The sequence below is a fragment of the Natrix helvetica genome (genome assembly GCF_964273705.1).
Source record: "Natrix helvetica genome assembly, chromosome: 10".
In the NCBI taxonomy this organism is placed as follows: domain Eukaryota; kingdom Metazoa; phylum Chordata; class Lepidosauria; order Squamata; family Natricidae; genus Natrix; species Natrix helvetica.
In genome coordinates, this window is record NC_138561.1 from 7,245,706 (window position 1) to 7,265,589 (window position 19,884).

Genomic DNA, 19,884 nt, shown 5'->3' on the forward strand with positions numbered 1-19,884 from the left:
AGCCAGATGTTTAGACCGGATTTGGCATTATTATCTATTGAGTCCTTCTTGAGGACCTGAGAGAGGCAGATGTGGATGTTGGATGGTATTGCAGTTATCATCACAGAATGTCAGCTCTTCCAAGCAAAGCTGCCTTTTGCAATTGATTTTTTTTGGGTCAATGCCAATGGCGTTGAAGTGGTGCTCCAGATGTGTCTATGGAGATTCTCCATCATCCAGGTCATGGTTGTCCCAAAGCTGCTTTTTCAAAAAGCAATTTCTGGGTTTTTTTTTTGAAGACATTGTGCCCGGATTGTGCCCAGGGGAATCTATTACTATTGGTACTACCTTTGCTTTCTTTCACTGCAGTCGTTCGACTTCTATTTGAAGACCTTTGTATTTTAGGACAACGATTATTATATCTCACCTAATTTTTATAAGTCTCACCAAAACAACACAGCAGCATAAGTTGTTTATTTAGCATAGGGCATACAATGTCAGTGAAAAGTACTACGCAAGGCACAAGTTAGACACAATGCAGTGTGAAATGCTGAATGCAGGTTTCTTCCTCTCTACTTCACAAGGTCACTAACCAATATCTATATCTATCTATCTACCTATCTATCTATCCATCTTATCTATCTATCTATCTATCTATCTATCTATCTATCATCTATCTATCTATCTATCTATCTATCTATCTATCTATCTATCTATCTACTATCTATCTATCTATCATCTATCTATCTATCTATCTATCTATCTATATATCTATATATCTATATCTATCTATCTATCTATCTTCTATCTCTCTATCTATCTATCTCTTTCTTTCCTTCTCTTCTTTCCTTTGCTTCCTTCCTTCCCTTCCATCCCTTCCCTCCCTCCCTCCTTCCTTTCCTCCCTCCCTCCTTCCCTCCTTCCTTCCTTTCCTTCTTTCCTTCCTTTCTTTCCTCCTACCCTCCCTCCCTTTTCTTCCTTCCTTCCTTTCTTCCTTTCCTCCCTCCCTTTTCTTCCTTCCTTTCCTCCCTTTTCTTTCTTCCTTCCTTCCCTCCCTCCTTCCTTCCCTCCTTCCTTTCCTTCCTTCCTTTCCTCCTTCCCTCCCTCCCTTTTCTTCCTTCCTTCCTTCCTTTCTTTCCTCCCTTTTCTTTCTTTCTTCCTTCCTTCCTTCCTTCCTTCCCTCCATCCCTCCCTCCTTCCTTCCTTCCTTCCTTCCTTCCTTCCTTCCTTCCTTCCAGGGCCGGCCGTCAGGAGATGCCTTCATCCAAATGAAATCTTCTGACCGAGCCTTCTTGGTGGCTCAGAAGTGTCACAAGAAAATGATGAAGGACCGTTACGTGGAAGTCTTCCAGTGTTCCGGAGAGGAGATGAATTTTGTGTTAATGGGTGGCACTTTAAACCGTAGTGGATTGTCTCCGCCTCCTTGTAAGTTACCATGTAAGTCTCCAATCCTCCGCCTGCTCTGTGCTGCTGCTCCCGGCTGACACTCTGGTAGGTGCTGATGGACAGCAGGATCTGGCCCCTTTCTTTCGGGATCAACTCTGATCAGGAATCCGCTTTCTGGGGACAGGCTGGGATTGCAAGCTGGGTGAAAATGAGAGACGATTGGCAGGCGCTTTTCTTGAAAACGGCCCACAGTATGAAGGTGCCAATGTGGGCCAAGGCTTTTCAAACTGGGATTGGTTTTGCATCCAGTTTGCATCCGGAAAAAGTTTTTTAAAAAGTGGCCTGGAAAATCATATCATATTTATTATCTATATATTAGATCCAAGAGACGCGGTGGCTCAGAGGCTAAGATGCTGAACTTATCAATCAGAAAGATTGGCAGTTCGGTGGTTTGAATCCCTAGTGCTGTGTAATGGAGGGAGCTCCAATTACTTGTCCCAGCTTCTGTCAACCTAGCATTTCGAAAGCACGTAAAAAATGCAAGTAGAAAAAATAGGGACCACTTTGGTGGGAAGGTAACAGCTCTCCATGTACCTTCAGCATTGAGTCATGCCGGCCACATGACCACGGAGACGTCTTCGGACAGCGCTGGCTCTTCAGCTTTGAAATGGAGATAAGCACCGCCCTCTAGAGTCAGGAACGACCAGCACACATGTGCAAGGGGAACCTTTACCTTATATTACATCTGTCCTGAAAATTTAGATGAAGTCGCTTGCAAGCCACGTTTTCTGCCAAAACAGACCTACAACTGCTGGCATATCGTATTAGCCAGCCAGGGTTGCAAATCACGAATGATTTTATCTTACTGTTGGGATTGAATCATTCTTTTGGCCATCCACTATGAATAAGAGGTCTAGACATTCACGCTGTTTCCATAAATTCTAAATAATAGAATTAGAGTTAAGAGTTATAAACATTTTTCACGCACCCAGGCACAAGCCTGAAATCTTGTTAGAGGTCTGACAGCTTTTATACCTCCAAAAAAGGAGTTATTAGTTGAAAAAACTGCTATTTAAGGAATGAGAGAGGAAATATAAGATCATTTAAAATTAAAACTACAAGGTGCTCTTCTGTGCTAAGAGACGTGGTGGCTCAGTGGCTAAGACGCTGAGCTTGTCAATCAGAAAGGTCAGCAGTTTCGCAGTTCGAATCCCTAGCACCGCATAATGGAGGGAGCTCCCGTTACTTGTCCCAGCTTCTGCCAACGTAGCAGTTCGAAAGCACGTAAAAAATGCAAGTAGAAAAATAGGGACCACCTTTGGTGGGAAGGTAACAACATTCCATGCACCTTTGGCATTTAGTCATGCCGGCCACATGACCACGGAGACATCTTCAGACAGTGCTGGTCTTTGGCTTTGAAAGGGAGATGAGCACCGCCCCCTAGAGCCGGGGACCACTAGCACATACGTGCGAGGGGACCCTTATCTTTTGTGTTAAAGGAAAAGGATATCTTTTATTAGTTTTTGGTACATAAAATACAAGGTTGTCTTATGGGTGAGATGGAGCAGTACATAAAGTTAAGAAGTAAATAAAACATGACAGGTAATTCTCAATTCACAAGCAGGTGTTTAGCAACCATTTAAAAGTTACAAGGGCACTGGAGAAAAGGTGGCTTACAAGCACTTATGAACATTGTGGCATTGCCCTTGGTCACATGATCAAAATTTGGGCTCTTGGCATCTGGCATTTCTTTACAACAGTTAATTGTTAAAGGGGACATGGGATTGCCCTGCGTGACATTTCCAGCTGGCTTCCAAAAAGCAATGGGGAAAGCCAGATTAATTTAACATCCATGTGATTCCCTTAACAACTGCAATGATTTGCTTAACAACCTTGGCCGAAAGAGGTAGTAAAATCAGCCACAACTCATTCAACAACTGCTTTGCTTAGCAATGGAAATTCTGGGTCCTAATTCTGGTTGTAAAATGAGGACTATCTATATAAGAACATCCTTAGGCAGTTCCCTGTAATGGGTTAAAAAAAAACCTGCATTTCCCAAAGTTTCTCATTCATCCTCCTTATTTATTTATTTCTTCTAAGAATCAAGAGGTTTTCTGGGCTGCAGCTTTAAACTGATCAGGATCTCATCAGTTTTAAATCCACTATAAAGAAATGTCACCCTTTGCCCAAATTTGAGTAGCTGCCTTTGGAAGCCTTTCTGCTTTGAACTGCCCTGAGATTAATGTTATATTAACCAAGGGGAGACTTAATCCGCAGAGGAGGATGCTTGTTATTGAAGACAGAGGGTCTCGAGGGACAGGAGGTCTAACAAACCGAGAAAGAATGATGAAATCCGCTGGGTTTACATAGCTTTGTAAACAGTATTTCCAGTTGTGTTGAAGGACAATTTGTGATTTGGCTTTTTTTATGGCGGGAAAGGAAAAAAAAAAGAAAGGAAAGAGGGAAGGAAGGAGATGGAAATGAGAAGAAAGAAAGGGGAAGGAAAGGAAAAGAAAAGCACAGGAGGGGTGAGGGAAGAAGGACAGAAAGAAGGAAGGAAGGAGGGAAGGCAGGAGATGGAAATAAGACGGAAGAAAGGGAAAGGAAAGGCACAGGAGGGAAGGAGGGAGGAAGGAGGGAAGGAAGGAGATGGAAATAAGAAGGAAGAAAGGGAAAGGAAAGGCACAGGAAGGAAGGAGGGAAGGAAGGAGATGGAAATAAGAAGGAAGAAGGGGAAAGGAAAGGCACAGGAGGGAGGGAGGGAGGAAAAAAAGAAGGAAATGGAAATGAGAAGAAAGAAAAAGAAAAGCACAGGAAGGAGGGAGGAAGGAAGGAAGGAAGCAATAAATTCTGCCAGTCTGCATCTTGTTTTAGGGTTGGCTTTGGAAGTCAGACTTTTGCTGCTTTCTGATACAGAGGAGATTATACTCCTCTGTTTTGAAATTGGTACGACTCCCTTTCCAGAGAGACACATTTGAGCCCTGATGCCCAAACGTTGGAGAGCCCTAAAAACGAGGACTCACAACAGACTAAGCGGGCCAGTGCGCTTGGTGAGAATTGTCGCTTTTCCCTTCTAGCTGATAGGCACCCCGAACCCCTTGTTCATCTCCTTTTTCCAAAGTCAACAGCAGCTGCCAAACAGAATCTGTGTGGCTGACTTTGCCTTGTCGTCCCGCTTCAGGCCTTTCTCCTCCCGCCTATGCTGCTTTCCAAACAGCAGCCACCGCCGTGATCCCAGCAGAAGCTGCAATATACCCATCACAAGCCCTCCTGCCTCCAACCAGGTCTCAACACGCTGCGGCCGCAGCCGCTGCAGCCGCTGTCACTCCAGCTGTCGCTTACTACCCCACTCAGGCGGCTCAACTTTACATGAACTACACCGCTTACTATCCCAGGTACTATTGAACGTTGGCGTGCGTTTTTCTACTACGTTTTGGGACCCAAAACGTGAGCAACGTCTTGCAACTCGTGCTGCGTTTCCAGTGGCATTGGGTTTTTAAAGTTTCTAGTCCTCCCAGTTCTTGAAATGCGTTTTTAAGATGCTTAGCATTTAAGATCTCAAGGAATGAGGAGAACTGATGTTGGTGAACAAGGTCCAGCTAGGATGAAGTTCTACCTCTGAAGAATGTCACAAGGTCCTCAATTAAAGACAAAATGCCGGATAAATTTGAAGCCGGGTATTCAAGATCCTAGATTAACAGAATAACAAAGTTGGAAGGGACCTTGGAGGTCTTCTAGTCCAGCCCTCTGCTCATTAGCATTAGCACTTAGACTTATATAGCGCTTCATAGTGCTTTTACAGTCCTCTTTAAGCAGTTTACAGAGTCAGCCTATTTGCCCCCAACAATCTGGGTCCTCATTCTACCCACCTCGGAAGGATGGAAGGATGAATCCACCTTGAGCCAGTCAGGATCGAACTGCTGGCAGTGGGCAGAGTCAGCCTGCAATACTGGATAGATGGATAGATGGATGGATGGATGGATGGATGGATGGATGGGAGGGAGGGAGGGAGGGAGGGAGCCATAGCCCTTAGATTTATATTCTTCTTTACAATGCTTTGCAGCCCTCTCTAAGTGGTTTACAAAGTCAGCCTATTGCCCCCAACAGTCTGTGTCCAAGCAGGAGACCCAGTACGAATTCTGACAAGTAGTGATCCAGTCTCTTCTTAAAAGCCTCCAGCAATGGAACTGCTTGAAATTCAGCCAATGTTTTGGTCATTTTGACCAGTTTTCTTTTCTAAGCACCCCCCTTCTGTATAACGGCCAACATGGCCCATGTGCAGGAGTTTGAATCCTCTTGCTTGCTTTATCTTTCGACTGGGGCAGATAACAAACTTGTAAATAAATGCAAAAGCTAGTAAAGATTGTCTGAAGATCTGGAGCTGGGAAAAGCTTCCGTTTGCTTGGAGGATACTTATATGTCTTCAACAGTTACCCTGGCCCTGTTCCAGGCCTTCCCAATCTTTTCTCCCACCACCAAGTCTGTGGGACAGAGAAGGGTTATTATTCAGCTGGGTTCCCCCCCCCTCCAGGATTCCCTGTCTTCCTTCCACGGCTGGTGCACGGTGGAGGAAAAACTGCATTGAGTTTGCGGAGTTTGCCAATGTGAGTTTACACATTTGTCCTTGTATTCTCCAAAGCCTCTTTTTCACCTTCACGAGCCAAGCTGCTCCATAGCCCTGGGACATCATTTATTTTCATGCATTCCTGTTTTGTCCTTCAAAGGGCAGAGAGTGTGCTGAGAAGGTTTACTGCAAGGTTAAGAAGGGAACTAGTGCTTTCAGAATCATGAAAAGGTATTTAAAAAACAAAAAACAAGCAGAGGTACAAAATTAGTAAAATTGACGGGCATGCCAAAGAAAATAATATCCCCCCCAAAAAACACAGGATAGTAACAAAGAGAAGAAGAAAGATCAAGAAACTACAAAACCAATACAAAACCACAGAATCAATAAGAGGGGGACAGTACAAGACAGATTGTAGACGAAATAAGAAATTATGAGAGGATCAAACGAATATAGTATGTATGAAATAAGATGTGTAAAATATGGATATAGATATGGGTATAGTTATGTAAGATATATAGGTATTGATAAAGGATAAAATGTGCTGCAAAGATGATATGATTGTATGAATAAAATAAAAAAACTTTTTTAAAAAGAAAGTAATAAATAATATCCCAGGTCTGTTTAGAGCAGTGGTTCTCAACCTGTGGGTCGGGACCCCTTTGGGGGGGGGTCAAACGACCCTTTCACAGGGGTCACCTAAGACCATTGGAAAACACATATTTTCGATGGTCTTAGGAACCGAGACACCAATTTTATGGTTGGGGGTCACCACAACATGAGGGACTGTATTAAAGGGTCGCGGCATTGGGAAGGTTGAGAACCACTGGGTTAGAAGAAAATGCTAGAATTCCATGTGTGCCATCTTTGTAAAGCTGAGTCCAACTGACCCCAGCCAGTTGCCCTCAGATTATGTTGACTGCAATGCTCAAACTTTATAAGCATCATAGCTTCTTCTGTTTGTGGGTCTCGCCAGCACTGGCATCCTTCAGTCTCAAAAGACGATGGTATTGTGCTTTGGAAAGAGATCAAAGCTGGAGTGTCCTCTCCAGGGCACGAGACCTGGGTAGATTAATATGGAGGATAGACTGTGACCCAAGCAGCAGATTCTCGCCTCTCCATGTTGCTGAAATAATCCAATGGAACAGCAGAGCCGATACGATTGGTTCCAGTTGCATCGCAGGAGTTACCAGAACATGGTTGTAAACAGTCAGGAACTGCTTCCGGGACTCCGTCTCCGGATTTTGCCTGGAGGTTGACTCCTGAAGCCTTTTCCAGTAGTGGATATAGCCATAGGGCAGTGGAGGTTTCTAACCAGAGTTTCCCTTCTCCTAGAAGATGGTTCTGCTGCTTGATCTGCCGTTGGGGCGTAGAGCCCTCTTCCGCCTTCCAAACCGTTGACCGTCTTCTCCTGTAACCCTGGAAAAGGGGCCCTTACGAGGTGCTCCCAGCCGGGCCAGCTGGACCAAGGTTTTTTAAGGAGGTGTTACTCCTCCATCACTCACCCTTTGTCCTGGCTTCCCAAACGTCGGGCCCAGGATGGCGGGTTTCCCTTAAACACTGAAGCACTGCTTATTATGTCATCCCTAGTTCTTCCTTTCATTAAACTAGACACGCCCAATTCCTCCAATCGTTCTTCACGTGTTTCAGCTCCGGAGGTTCAGAGGGTGGTTTACAGCCCATAATATTATCTTGTCCTTGGAAAAGGGTCTTGAGAACATTTTGGCCAGACAGCCAGATGTTCCCATTTCTCTACAAGAGTTTCTACTTTTAAAATGGAAAAAGTGTGGGAGCTTCATCATTGGAAGCTTTCACAGAGAGACTGGATTGTCATTTGTCAGAAATAGTGTAGGGTCTCCTGCTTGGGCAGGAGGTCTTACAAGGTCCCTTCCAACCCTCTTAATCTTGATCTAATCAATCTTCTTTGCAAGCAAATGGCTGTCGGAATCATTTATTCAATTCTCGTGAATTTAGAAGAAGGTTTAATCAATCTGAGTAACTTTAAGATGTGTGGATTTCTCCCAGAATTTCCCAACCAGCGCTGGCTGGGGAATTCTGGGAGTTGAAATTCACGCATCTTAAAAGTTGCCACCAAGGTTGAGAGACCTGGTTGAAGAGAATGAATTCCCAGCCCCCAAGGATTCTGATCCAAGTGACATGCCAATCGGTGGAAACAGCCCTTCGACCAACATGTTCTGTTCCTCTCTCTTCAGCCCACCGGTGTCTCCAACCACGGTTGGCTACATCACGGCTCCCCAAGCCGCTGTTGCAGCCGCTGCCTCGGCTTCCCACACTCCGATGCTCCCTCAAGCAGGCGCCCTTGTCCGGATGCAAGGATTGCCCTACAACGCAGGAATGAAGGAAATCCTCAGCTTTTTCCAAGGGTATCAGGTGAGTGCCGGGCCTTTTTCTCTTGCATCCCCTTCTCCTTGTAAGATCATCCATCTCAGCGGTCTCCAACCATGGCAACTATAAGCCTGGAGAACTTCAACTCTCAGAATTGCCAAAGCTGGCTGGGGAATTCTGGGAGTTGAAGTCCTCCAGGCTTATAGTTGCCAAGGTTGGAGACCCCTGATCTGTCAGGATGATTCTGGGAGTTGAAGTCCTTTGCCGGTTGGGGAATTCTGGGAGTTGAAGTCCTCCAGGCTTATAGTTGCCAAGGTTGGAGACCCATGATCTGTCGGGATGATTCACGGTGGCATTTCCCCAATCTCATTCTGGAGAGAAGCTCTTCAACGCCAGAAGGATCTGTAGCCTTCTGAGAACTTCCAACATTGGAAAATGGAGACCTAGTGTTAAATATTCAATGTGGATAGGTTTAAACCTACAGGTAGTCCTCAACTTACAACTATTTGTTTAGTGCAGGGGTGGGTTCCTGCCAGTTCTAACCTCTTCTATAGAAGAGGTTCCACAAATCTACCGTGCCATTAAGAACCGGTTCCAGCTCCTTCCCCCCGCCCGTCCGCACCATGCTTGCCCTGCCTGCCGCTCACTGATTGGCTGGCTCACCAATTGCCCTGCCTGCCTCTAAGAGTCCTATCTAAACCTTAAAGTCTTAAAGCTCTCAAGTTTGAACACCCCTGGGGTTTTTTTTCTAAAGGGTTAGGGGTGCAAGGGTCTTGTAACTTGACAGCTTTAAGACTTGCACACTTCAATGCCAGAGTTCCTGAGCCAACATGACTGGAGGAGGAATTCTGGGAATTGAAGTCCACAAGTCTTAAAGCTGTCAAGTTTGAACACCCCTGGGGTTTTTTTTCCTAAAGGATTAGGGGTGCAAGGGTCTTGTAACTTGACAGCTTTAAGACTTGCTCACTTCAATGCCAGAGTTCCTGAGCCAACATGACTGGAGGAGGAATTCTGGGAGTTGAAGTCCACAAGTCTTAAAGCTGTCAAGTTTAAACACCCCTGGGTTTTTTTCCTAAAGGGTTAGGGGTGCAAGGGTCTTGTAACTTGACAGCTTTAAGACTTGCACACTTCAATGCCAGAGTTCCTGAGCCAACATGACTGGAGGAGGAATTCTGGGAGTTGAAGTCCACAAGTCTTAAAGCTGTCAAGTTTGAACACCCCTGGGTTTTTTTTCCTAAAGGGTTAGGGGTGCAAGGGTCTTGTAACTTGACAGCTTTAAGACTTGCACACTTCAATGCCAGAGTTCCTGAGCCAACATGACTGGAGGAGGAATTCTGGGAATTGAAGTCCACAAGTCTTAAAGCTGTCAAGTTTGAACGCCCCTGGGGGTTTTTTTCCTAAAGGATTAGGGGTGCAAGGGTCTTGTAACTTGACAGCTTTAAGACTTGCTCACTTCAATGCCAGAGTTCCTGAGCCAACATGACTGGAGGAGGAATTCTGGGAATTGAAGTCCACAAGTCTTAAAGCTGTCAAGTTTGAACACCCCTGGGTTTTTTTTTCTAAAGGGTTAAGGGTGCAAAGGTCTTGTAGCTTGACAGCCTTAAGACTTGCACACTTCAATCCCAGAGTTCCTGAGCCAACATTTTGGTTGCTAAGCAAGAGCGTTGTTAAGTGAGTTTCACCACATTTTACAAGTTGGCCATGCCCACCCAGTCACATAGTTGGCAAGCCACTCCCATCTGGTCACATGGCTGGCAAGCCACTCCTACCCAGTCATATGGCCAGCAAGCCATTCCCACAAAGCAGGCCACACCTACAGAAGAGGTTCTAAAAAAATTTGAAACCCACCACTGGTTTATTGGCTGAAACAGCACTGAAAAAATGGCTCATCACCATTTTTTCCCCACACTTATGAGACATTGCAGGCATCTCCCTGGTCACGTGATGAGAATTCAGATGCACCTGGCCCATATTTATAATGGTTGCAGCAAAAGGATCCCCTTTTGCGTCCTCCTGACAAGGAAAGTCAAATGGGGAATCAAAGATTTCCCTAAACCCGGGGTGTCCAAACTTGGGAACTTTAAGACTTGTGGACTTCAACTCCTAGAATTCCCCAGCCAGCCATGCTGGCTGGGGAATTCTGGGAGTTGAAGTCCACAAGTCTTAAAGTTCCCAAGTTTGGACACCCCTGCCCTAAACGACTGCAGTCACTAACTGAACAACTGCAGCGTTTCACTTAACAACTGCAGTGAGGAAGGTCATAAAATGGGGCAAAATTCACATAACAACCGTCTTGCTTAGCAACAGAAATGGAGGTGGTAAGTCGCGGACTACCTGTATCACCAAGGAAACAGGGCCACAAAACTTTGGTTTTAGTGAAGCGTAACGGGGACGGGTGTTTTATTTTTGAAGAATGCCTGTTTGGTTTAGAGACTGCGCTGTTGGTGTGGTGAGGTCATCACTCATACGACAGAAGTTAGGGTCTTGGCATCATTGGACGCCACTTTTGCAATGACCTTCTCCCCCAAATGATTCCTTTTGTCCATCATTTCCATCATTTCCATTGCCATGGGCTTTTCGTCCACCTCAATGCAAAGTTAGTCCCAACAGATTCCGGTAGAATATGGTTTCACTCTCTGTATGAACTCGGTTATAATCTAATGAAGTTGCACATCGGCAAAGAAAGTGACTTTTCCTTCTTAAAATCACTGTTTTCTGTTTTCTGAAGGTGTTGGGTCTTTTTAATCTTCAAAATGGCCTTTGAAACTATGAGCTTTGATCCTCCGTAGACCACTTTTTCCCCCTTGGGACACACTATGCATTCCTGAGCTCACTTGTAACGAATTCTTGCTGCATCTTATCCTGGTTTAGGTTTTCTTCCCCGTTTAGGGAGAGAGAAAGTGTGTCTAGCAAAGACAGAGGATTGGGGACCAATCATAATTGGCTCCCAACCCCCTGGCTTCTCTGGACAACCTCCCCTTTCCACAAGTGGCCACTCCCACTGACAGGGCAAACCACTTGTGTATAGATAGGGAGCAAACCCCACTCCCTTCTGGCACTGATGATGTTACCTAGTTGGGTCATGAAATGTCTGCAAGAAAACCACCAGGCTCAGAGAGCACCAAGGACTCCTCAGTCCTCCTCCTCCTCCTCCTCCTCCTCCTCCTCCTCCTCCTCCTCCTCCTCCTCCTCCTCCTCCTCCTCCTCCTCCTCCTCCTCCTCCTCCTCCTCCTCCTCCTCCTCCTCCTCCTCCTCCCTGCAAACCCCACTCCCTTCTGGCACTGATGATGTTACATAGTTGGGTCATGAAATGTCTACAAGAAAACCACCACTAAACTCAGAGAGCCTCTAAGTTTAACCCTGAGCTACAAACATTCTCTATATTGGTTGGAGCAGCAGAGAAAACAATGGGAGCTATTTCACTTCCCTGCTGTAGCTCTCTTCCTAGACCTATTTCCTTCTCTGCCTTACACACACACACACACACACACACACACACACACACACACACACACACACACACACACACACAAACCTCATAGCTGCTAAATGTGCCCAGTCTTTATTGGACTCTATGGGTTAAAATGTTTAACATGAGTTAAATGTTTTTCTAAAGTAAAACGCTTGGAGCTCTTTCTTGAGCTTTCCATCACCCTAGTTTTGGTTACAGAATCGTGTGTGTGTGTGTGAGAGAGAGAGAGAGAGAGAGAGAGAGAGAGAGAGAGAGAGAGGGAGGGAGGGAGGGAGGGAAATACGACAGTCACATATGGAAAGGAGAGTTAAACTGCTGGACAAGGACTAACTCCTTTGCTTTACTTCGTGAAATGGATCTTGATTCCTCCTTAGCCTTTCCTTCTCCTCCGAACAAGGACAAAACTATGGTGGATTTTTTTTATTTTTGTTTTTGACATTGCTTTCTCCTCTGGGCAACCTTTAAATGTGTTAGGGCTGCAACTCCGGTTCTTCCCACTGGGAATTCTGGGAATTGCAGTCTCAGCACCTCTGGAAGCTAAGAGAAAAGTCACCGTTCCTCCCGGTCAGCCTCTCCTCTTGAAAGTCATCTACGCCCTGCTTAAAGGTGCCCTCTCGTGGCCCGCTCTTGCTATTTGCTGGCGAGGCATCTCTCTCTCGTGGCAAAGGACTTGTTCTCTTATTCTGTTTCGAGCGGGCCTTCAAACATCTCGCTGCCTGTACCAAACTGAGGTTGGATCTGAGATTGGCATTCTTGTGTTTGTCATTCATAACACGGCCTGCCTCAGATACAATCAGGGCTTCTCAAGGAACGAGTTCTCATGATTTCCTTCTCCGAAAGCGTTTTCGATCCCGGCTTGTCCTTTTCAACTTATGATGCAGCTTTAGTTTCGGATCTCTCCACTTTCTTCTGAAGCAGCCTCGGCTTCAGCACTCATCCTGTGCTGTGTTTAAAGGCCAAGGCGATCCTCTCCAATCTTCTTGTGGGCATGAGAAGAACCTGCTAATAGGAAGCTTGTTGTTAGCTGGTTTCCGTTGCTTCCAGTTGTGGTCGAAATCCCCCTGGGTTCCGAACTTCACCACCGTTTAGCCGGTAGGGGAGAACACCGGCGGTGATTATCTGGATGCAATGGCCTTGTGATACTTTCCATTGGTTTTCCCCATCTTCTTTGCTCTTCGCACTTCTAGTTCTCCCCCCACAGCTTTCCTTCAGTGCTGGCTAAGCCTGATGCGTTGACCAACCAAGATAGCAATAGCGCTTAGACTTATATAATGCTTTACAGCCCTCTCTAAGCAGTTTACACGGTCAGCCTATTTGCCCCCAACAATCTGGATCCTCACTTGACCCACCTCGGAAGGATGAGCCAACCTTGAGCTTGGTGAGACTCGAACTGCCAAACTGCACTTCAGCTGAAGTACCCTGCGGTACTGCACTCTAACCACTGCGCCACCTCGGTTCTATGTAATCAGCTTGCTCCTAGGAAGATGTACCAATTAACAATTGAACTCTTTCACAGATTTCTCCCCCCCCCCCACAGCCCCCAAAGTCAGGTCTAAGCGATGGCCAAGAGCTTGTTTTAACGCTTGCTGGCTTCAGTAGCCCCACTCTCTGGACATTGTGGAAGCTCATTCCAACAGATCTGCTGTTGGGCTTAGCTCTGAGGCCAGCGTCCCTCACTTCCTTGTTCTGAAGGGAACTGCAAACCCCCTCCCCCTTAAAGGAAAAGGGCAAGTGCTGATGGGGGGGAAAGGATGAGTTGCTGGTTCACGACCCCCTGGCTCCTTCTCTTGCTGATCTTCTGTGTCACACTTGTACTGTAGTATGCTCCTGACGACTACAATGGCCTCATTCAGCTCAACGAACAAGCAAGGGGCGTGTTACAAGCACCGAAAGACTGGGTGTGCTTGTAAGTGTTGGTAACCACCAGAGAGAAGGTAAGCTCGGATTGGCTGAAGCGGAACTCTTTGGTGGTGAATGGAAATGATTCTGCGGGGAGATGATTTGTGTTCCCTCCTTTTCCCTTTCTTTCCAAAAAAACCAACCCCCCAAAACCAACCCCCCAAACCAACCAATCGTGTTTCATCCTCCCCTCCCTAGCTCGTGATGGGATTTTGCTTGCTAACACTTCCTTCGCTTGGGCCCTTCGCATGATTCCACTAACCCAATGGTGACGTTGAATGTCTCAATGTGCTTTTGTGCTTCGGGATGAACATTTAGGACAACGTTGGGAGGTTGGGACTTTTGAAGTTTGTGTGGCATTCTCTCTCATTCTGGGTTTTTTTGGGGAGGGATGGGGGGAAAACAAGGCTACCTTGCTGCAGCCGTCACCAGCTATGCAGGCCGCTCTCCCTTGATCCTATGGTCAAACGTGGAGCAGGAAAAGCAAAATATAGGAGAGATGGAAGAGGAAGCATCATTTAATTGGCGTCCCGATTGGTTCTTCCATTGTTCTTCCATTGGTCACAATCCACTTGGGGACCTCGAGAGCTCTTGAGAATGCATAAGGCCCAGCCACCATCTGCCGGGTACCAGTTCAGGAACGACATTGTGTGACTAGTTAAGACCTAGGGATTTATTTACCTAGGTTTTGAATCTGCTTCGTGTAGTCTAGCTGCTAACTAGTCAAGGAAATGATGGTAGACGTGTTCGTGGCCCTCAGCTTCATCAAAAGAACACACCAAGTATTTGGAGTCTGCTGCCTCAAACATGTTGGGAAAGCTTGTATCTTCAGACCAGTTATTTGATAACTGTTAAATTTCTACTAGATCTCTTCCCATCAGACACAGGAAAACAGATGTTCATGGCAGACCCAATGCTGAACATGTGTGGACAAATTCCCTCCTCATTTCCAAAGCAGCTACTGTACCGTAGAGACTATATTGTTTTTGTCGTTCCTTTTTCTTTCAGTGTTCCTTCCACAGAACAGCCTTAAATGTCCAACCTAGGAAGTGAATCCTTCTTGGCTTGGGGAAGGCCATGCTTGCATGCATTATATCCTTGTGGGCTATTTGAAAAAAAAAAAAAACACGCCAGGCTACATTTAAGATATCCGAGCATCCATATTTGCAAGTTATTTCTGTAATATCGGAACTTAACTATGGTTTGCTTTCCCTATTGTCTAGCTCCGTGTTTCTCAACCTGGCAACTTTAAGAAGTGTGGACTTCAATTCCCAGAATTCTACATATCTTAAAAGCTACTAAGGTTGAGAAATACTGCTCTAGCTTATCAAATGGATCTTGGAACACGCGTAGTCTTGTGTTTCCCCCAAAATAAGGCAGGGTCTTATTTTATTTTGACCACCGAAATAAGCACTTGGTTTTATTTTCGGGGAGATCTTATTATTTATGAGGTGCAGGAGGTGGCGAGCATGGTCACTTCATTATTCATTATGCAATATTTTCAGGGAGGGGTTATTTTTTTTGGGGGGGAGGGCTTATTTTAGCGCATGCACTCAAAAGCCTGATTGGGCTTATTATCTGGGGAGATTTTATTTTCAGGGAAACAGGGTAAGTTTAGATTCAAGTTGTATTTTCCTTAAATAACTTCAAACTCAGCTTGCTTGCTAATATGGTAGATGAGCCATCTTCCCAATACAGGAACAAAGTTTTTAGCACATATACCATGAAGGAAGGTTCTGGGGCTGGCTGTTGGTTCAGTCTCTTGCACAAACTCAGGAAATGGGTTTATTTCTTAGGCAGATTAAATATAGGACACAAGACTGAAATCATTGTCTCATACGATCCTCCCAAATACAGCAATAGCACTTAGACTTATATACCGCTTTCTAGTGCTTTACAGCCCTCTCTAAGTGGTTTACAGAGTCAGTCTCTTTCCCCCGACCTCGGAAAAATGGAAGGCTGAGCCAAACCTTGGTGGGATTTGAACTGCCAAATTGCAGGCAGTCGGTAGTCAGCAAAAGTAGCCTGCAGTACTGCACTCTAACCACTGCGCCACCGAGGTTCTTATACTAAAATATGCGGATTTCAGTTCTGGGGTGATCGCCATTGAGACCTACAAGGGCTTTTCTGCTTTGGTGTTTGGCTAAATATGCTTTACAGGGACTGTTGAATAGAAGTCCCTGCAAAATCAGCTATTTCCCTGGGGGGGGGGGGGGGGAAATACATTGCATTACAGATAATCCTCAATGTACGACCTAGATTGGGATCCGAATTTCCATTGTTAAGTGAGTCGCACCCGATTTTAGAACCTTTTTTCTTTTGCTATGGTTGTAAGTCAGGGGTGTCCAAACTTGGGAACTTTAAGACTTGTGGACTTCAACTCCCAGAATTCCCCAGCCAGCCATGCTGGCTGGGGAATTCTGGGAGTTGAAGTCCACAAGTCTTAAAGTTCCCAAGTTTGGACACCCCTGTTGTAAGTGAATCATATTGTCGCTAAGCGAATCCGGCTTCCTCCTTATGATTTTGGTTGCAAATGACAATCGCACAACTCTCACTGGATGCTACAACCCTTTGTCAATACACCACGCTTGAGAAACGCCAGAATTTTGATCACATGCTTGTGGAGAGGCTACAGTGGTCGTAAGTGGAAGGACCAGCCGTAAGTCAGCTTTCCAGTGCTGCTGTTACTTCAAACAGTAAATGAATGGTCGTACCTTGAGGATTACCTGTGTTTTCCGCCAATTGTTGGTTTTAAATTGTAGAGTTTATCTTAGACCAGGGGTCCCCAAACTTGGCAACTTTAAGACTTATGGACTTCAACTCCCAGAATTCTCCAGCCAGCTGGCTGGAGAATTCTAGGAGTTGAAGTCCACAAGTCTTAAAAGTTGCCAAGTTTGAAGACCTCTGTCTTAGATCATCCGAAAGTATAATAATAAAAACTGTTTTGGTCTAACATTTCTTTTTTTGCGGGAGATGAACTATATGAAATCAACTTCCTCCCTTCCTAAATTGATATCCATTACTGCTGGTTCTCTTCTATGCCCTTTTCAATGTTTGCTATTTGGGGTGGGTGGGTGTCTTTAAAAATTGTGGCTGAAGATGACCAACTGGATCGCCCAGGTAAGCAATTCTAGAAATCAAAGATCAGGATAGAAAATCAGGATCTAAATGAAATGGACAGCTCCTCTCTGAGCTTAGTTGTTTTCTTGCCAACGTTTCGTGACCCCACTAGGTAACATCATCAGTACTAGTGAGCTAGTGGGGGTCGTGAAACTGGTCAAGAAAACAACCAGGTTTAGAGAGCACCAAAGGACCCTTTCATTTCAAGCCTGAACTACCAATATTCTTCTCTATCGATAAATAAAATTATGATCTGAAAGGGGCTGTTGGAGTTACCAAGGCTTACAGCGGACAGACCTGTGGCTTGTCCATGTCAGCTGGGTGCTGTCTGCTTGTGCATGGCTTATACCATGGTGTCAATTTTCAGAGAGGGCTCTGTGACTTCTGCACCATGGTCCTCTCAGCTTCCCTTTTAATTTCCAACAATATTCTGGAGCAGTCCTGGGTGTTTTATGGCCCTCTGGCAATCCCTGTGTGGCGTTCATGAGGTCAACTGGAAATGAATTGAAATAACAATGGCACTTAGTTATAAGGTCAAGGTTTCCCCCGCACACATGTGCTAGTTATTCCTGACTCCAGGGGGCGGTTCTCATCTCCGTTTCAAAGCCAAAGAGCCAGCGCTATCCGAAGACGTCTCCGTGGTCATGTGGCTGGCATGACTCAACGCCCAAGTCGCACGGAACCCTGTTCCCTTCCCTATTTTTCCTCTATTTGCCTTTAGATGCTTTCGAACTCCTAGACTGGCAGAAGCCGGGGCAAGTAACGGGAGCTCACCCCGTTACGTGGCGTGAGGGATTCGAACCGCTGAACTGCCGATCTTCTGATCGACAACCTCAGCGTCTTAGCCGCTGAGCACTTTGCTATATACCACTTCAAAGTGCTTTTCAGCCCTCTCTAAGCGGTTTTTACAGAGTCAGCATGCATATGTACGCAGGAGAACTGAATTGCTTTTATTTTGTAGACCAAAGTTTTCTCAAATTGACATAGATGTGTGCTTGCGTGCCTAGTACACACCTCCACGGCCCTATTGGTTTGGCCCTCCACAACAGCCCCGTTTTTCTCATGTGGCCAGTTGGGGAAATGAATTGCCCATGCCTCTTCTAGAGCACAGATCCGGCAGGTGAGCTTGAGAAGGTTCTGCCCTCAGGTGCCTGAGATACAGGAGGATTTTCCCCTCTTGTATCCATGGCATCCAGAGAAGGGGCCACCTATTGCCAGGTAATCTCAGCTCCATCACGTCTAACAGGCTCTTGGTTGACGTGGCATTGTCTGTCCCGGATAAGCCGTTCCGGGACGTGTCTGTCACCTTCTCGGCTGTCTCCAGTGGGGAAGGGAAGCTGAGATGACCCCTATTTGCTGTCTCCCCCTGCACCCGGCTGTCCTTTTGATCCTCTCCCTCCATTGTTGCAGCTCCATGCAGACTCCGTCCTTCCGCTTTTCAACTTCAGTGGTCAACCGAGCGGAGAAGCCCTGGTTTCTTTTCCCAGCCTGGACTCCGCCAAGAAAGCCGTGGCTGAGCAAAACGGAAGCCTCTTGGGGGGCCACTGTGTGGACCTCTGCCTTATTTAGACACCACCACCCCTCTGCTGGATCCGAGCGTGGGGACCAAGAACAAATCGCCTCTTTCCTCTTCAAAGCAGCCGTGTCTTCCTTGCCCAGACGCCTTTTTATCCGCCTGCGGGGGAAACAGCCACATCTCCCCAAAGCAGACCAGCCAAGTGAGAAGGAATGTCATCCACCTATTCCCGAAAAAGCAGGACAACTTGCTCAAATATTATCGAGGCAAACACTACTCAGCTGAACTACTGAAGTGCTGTAGACTTTAGGATGTGTGTTTTTTTGTTTCGTTTTATTTTTAAAATAGAAATATATATATATATATATATATAAGCAATTTTTGCATTCCCTGTTTGGAGAGAAAAAATGTTTTGTTTGAAAATACAGACTTGCCAAACCTCTTTAATTTGGAATGGAAAAGAATTCCGTCTCATCAAAAGCGAAGAATCTTTCATTTGTTTGTTTCCCCCCCCCCCAAAAAAAGGTGTCAAATTGAATTATATCTTCCTGTTCCCTTTCCTTAAATGAATGAAATGACAGAATAAGCTTTTTCAGTTGAAAGGTGTCAAATCGAATTGTTTTTCCTACTCCCTTAAAAAGGAAAAAAACAAGTTGTCCAAATGAAATGACGTAAGTGTTTCAGTTTTTGTTTTAATTTTTGTTTCGTGAGGTAGAACCCTAAGTAAAGCCATATTTTCAAACTGCCAACCTGTAAACTAAACAAGGTAGAATCTTAGTAGTACAATGACAGCACGTTAACACTGAGGACTAATAAATTATATATGTTGTTTTATTTAAACATCATAGTGCTCAGCTACTGTATTTTGTTTTTGCTCTAGTTCACACATATTCCATTTGTTTACAATATTCATTTGTATATTATGACGCAGCAAAGAGGTCGAAATTTAAGTCTAATTAGTGCATGTTTTTTTTAAAAAATGTATGTATATAACATGTTCAAAGAACATAATTTTATGTTGTGTAGCGTGTGCCGAAACATCTGTTGTACAAGCACTAAATAATTTTGGTTTTTAACTGTGCCTTGATCAGGATTCTTTCGAAATGTGCAATAACAGCGGAGGAAACCAGACTGAGTCGGGTACCTGTGAATGCAGGGATAATTTTTTGTTTTGTTTATTGTTTTGTTAAATAAAGAACTCTTGAGTAGTACTTAAAAGGGGATCACGCCTGCCCTGCCCTTGAATCGGTGTATGCTTCTTGATATGATAAGAAATAAAAGATGCTTGCAGGAAAATGGACTTGTCTCTTTAGCTTCTTGCAATTGAAAGAAGAACATATTTTTGGGGGTACTGGTAATTCAATTAGCACACCACATGTGGAGTATGTGCCCCACTGGCTATCAGCAACTGAATTCCAGCACAACAACTGATATAGCAAAAGAGCTTTTTTCACATGAACCATAGCCGGTTAATACAATTGCCAAACTAATCTTTGGAGATTAGGTGGTGGTTAAAGCATCGGGTTAGAAATCAGGAGACAGTGAGTTCTAGTCCCACTTTAGGCATGAAAAGTGGCTGGGTGATTTTGGGCCAATCGGCAG

At 45.2% G+C, this 19,884-nt stretch overlaps 1 protein-coding gene across 2 annotated transcripts in view; it reads left to right on the forward strand.

Moving 5' to 3' along the window:
* ESRP2 (epithelial splicing regulatory protein 2) overlaps nt 1-19,578 on the forward strand; it is a 66,900-nt gene extending 47,322 nt beyond the window's left edge. Inside the window, exons 13-17 of one of the 2 annotated variants that reach the window (XM_081963339.1) lie at nt 1,218-1,416; nt 4,547-4,760; nt 8,143-8,320; nt 13,568-13,681; nt 18,177-18,315. In XM_081963339.1, coding sequence (XP_081819465.1) covers nt 1,218-1,416; nt 4,547-4,760; nt 8,143-8,320; nt 13,568-13,657 — 681 coding nt within the window. In that variant the 3' untranslated portion in view covers nt 13,658-13,681; nt 18,177-18,315. Of the gene's footprint in view, nt 1-1,217; nt 1,417-4,546; nt 4,761-8,142; nt 8,321-13,567; nt 13,682-18,176 lie in introns of both variants that reach the window. The other variant, XM_081963338.1, reaches the window with a different exon arrangement.
* Nucleotides 19,579-19,884: the final 306 nt, after the last annotated feature.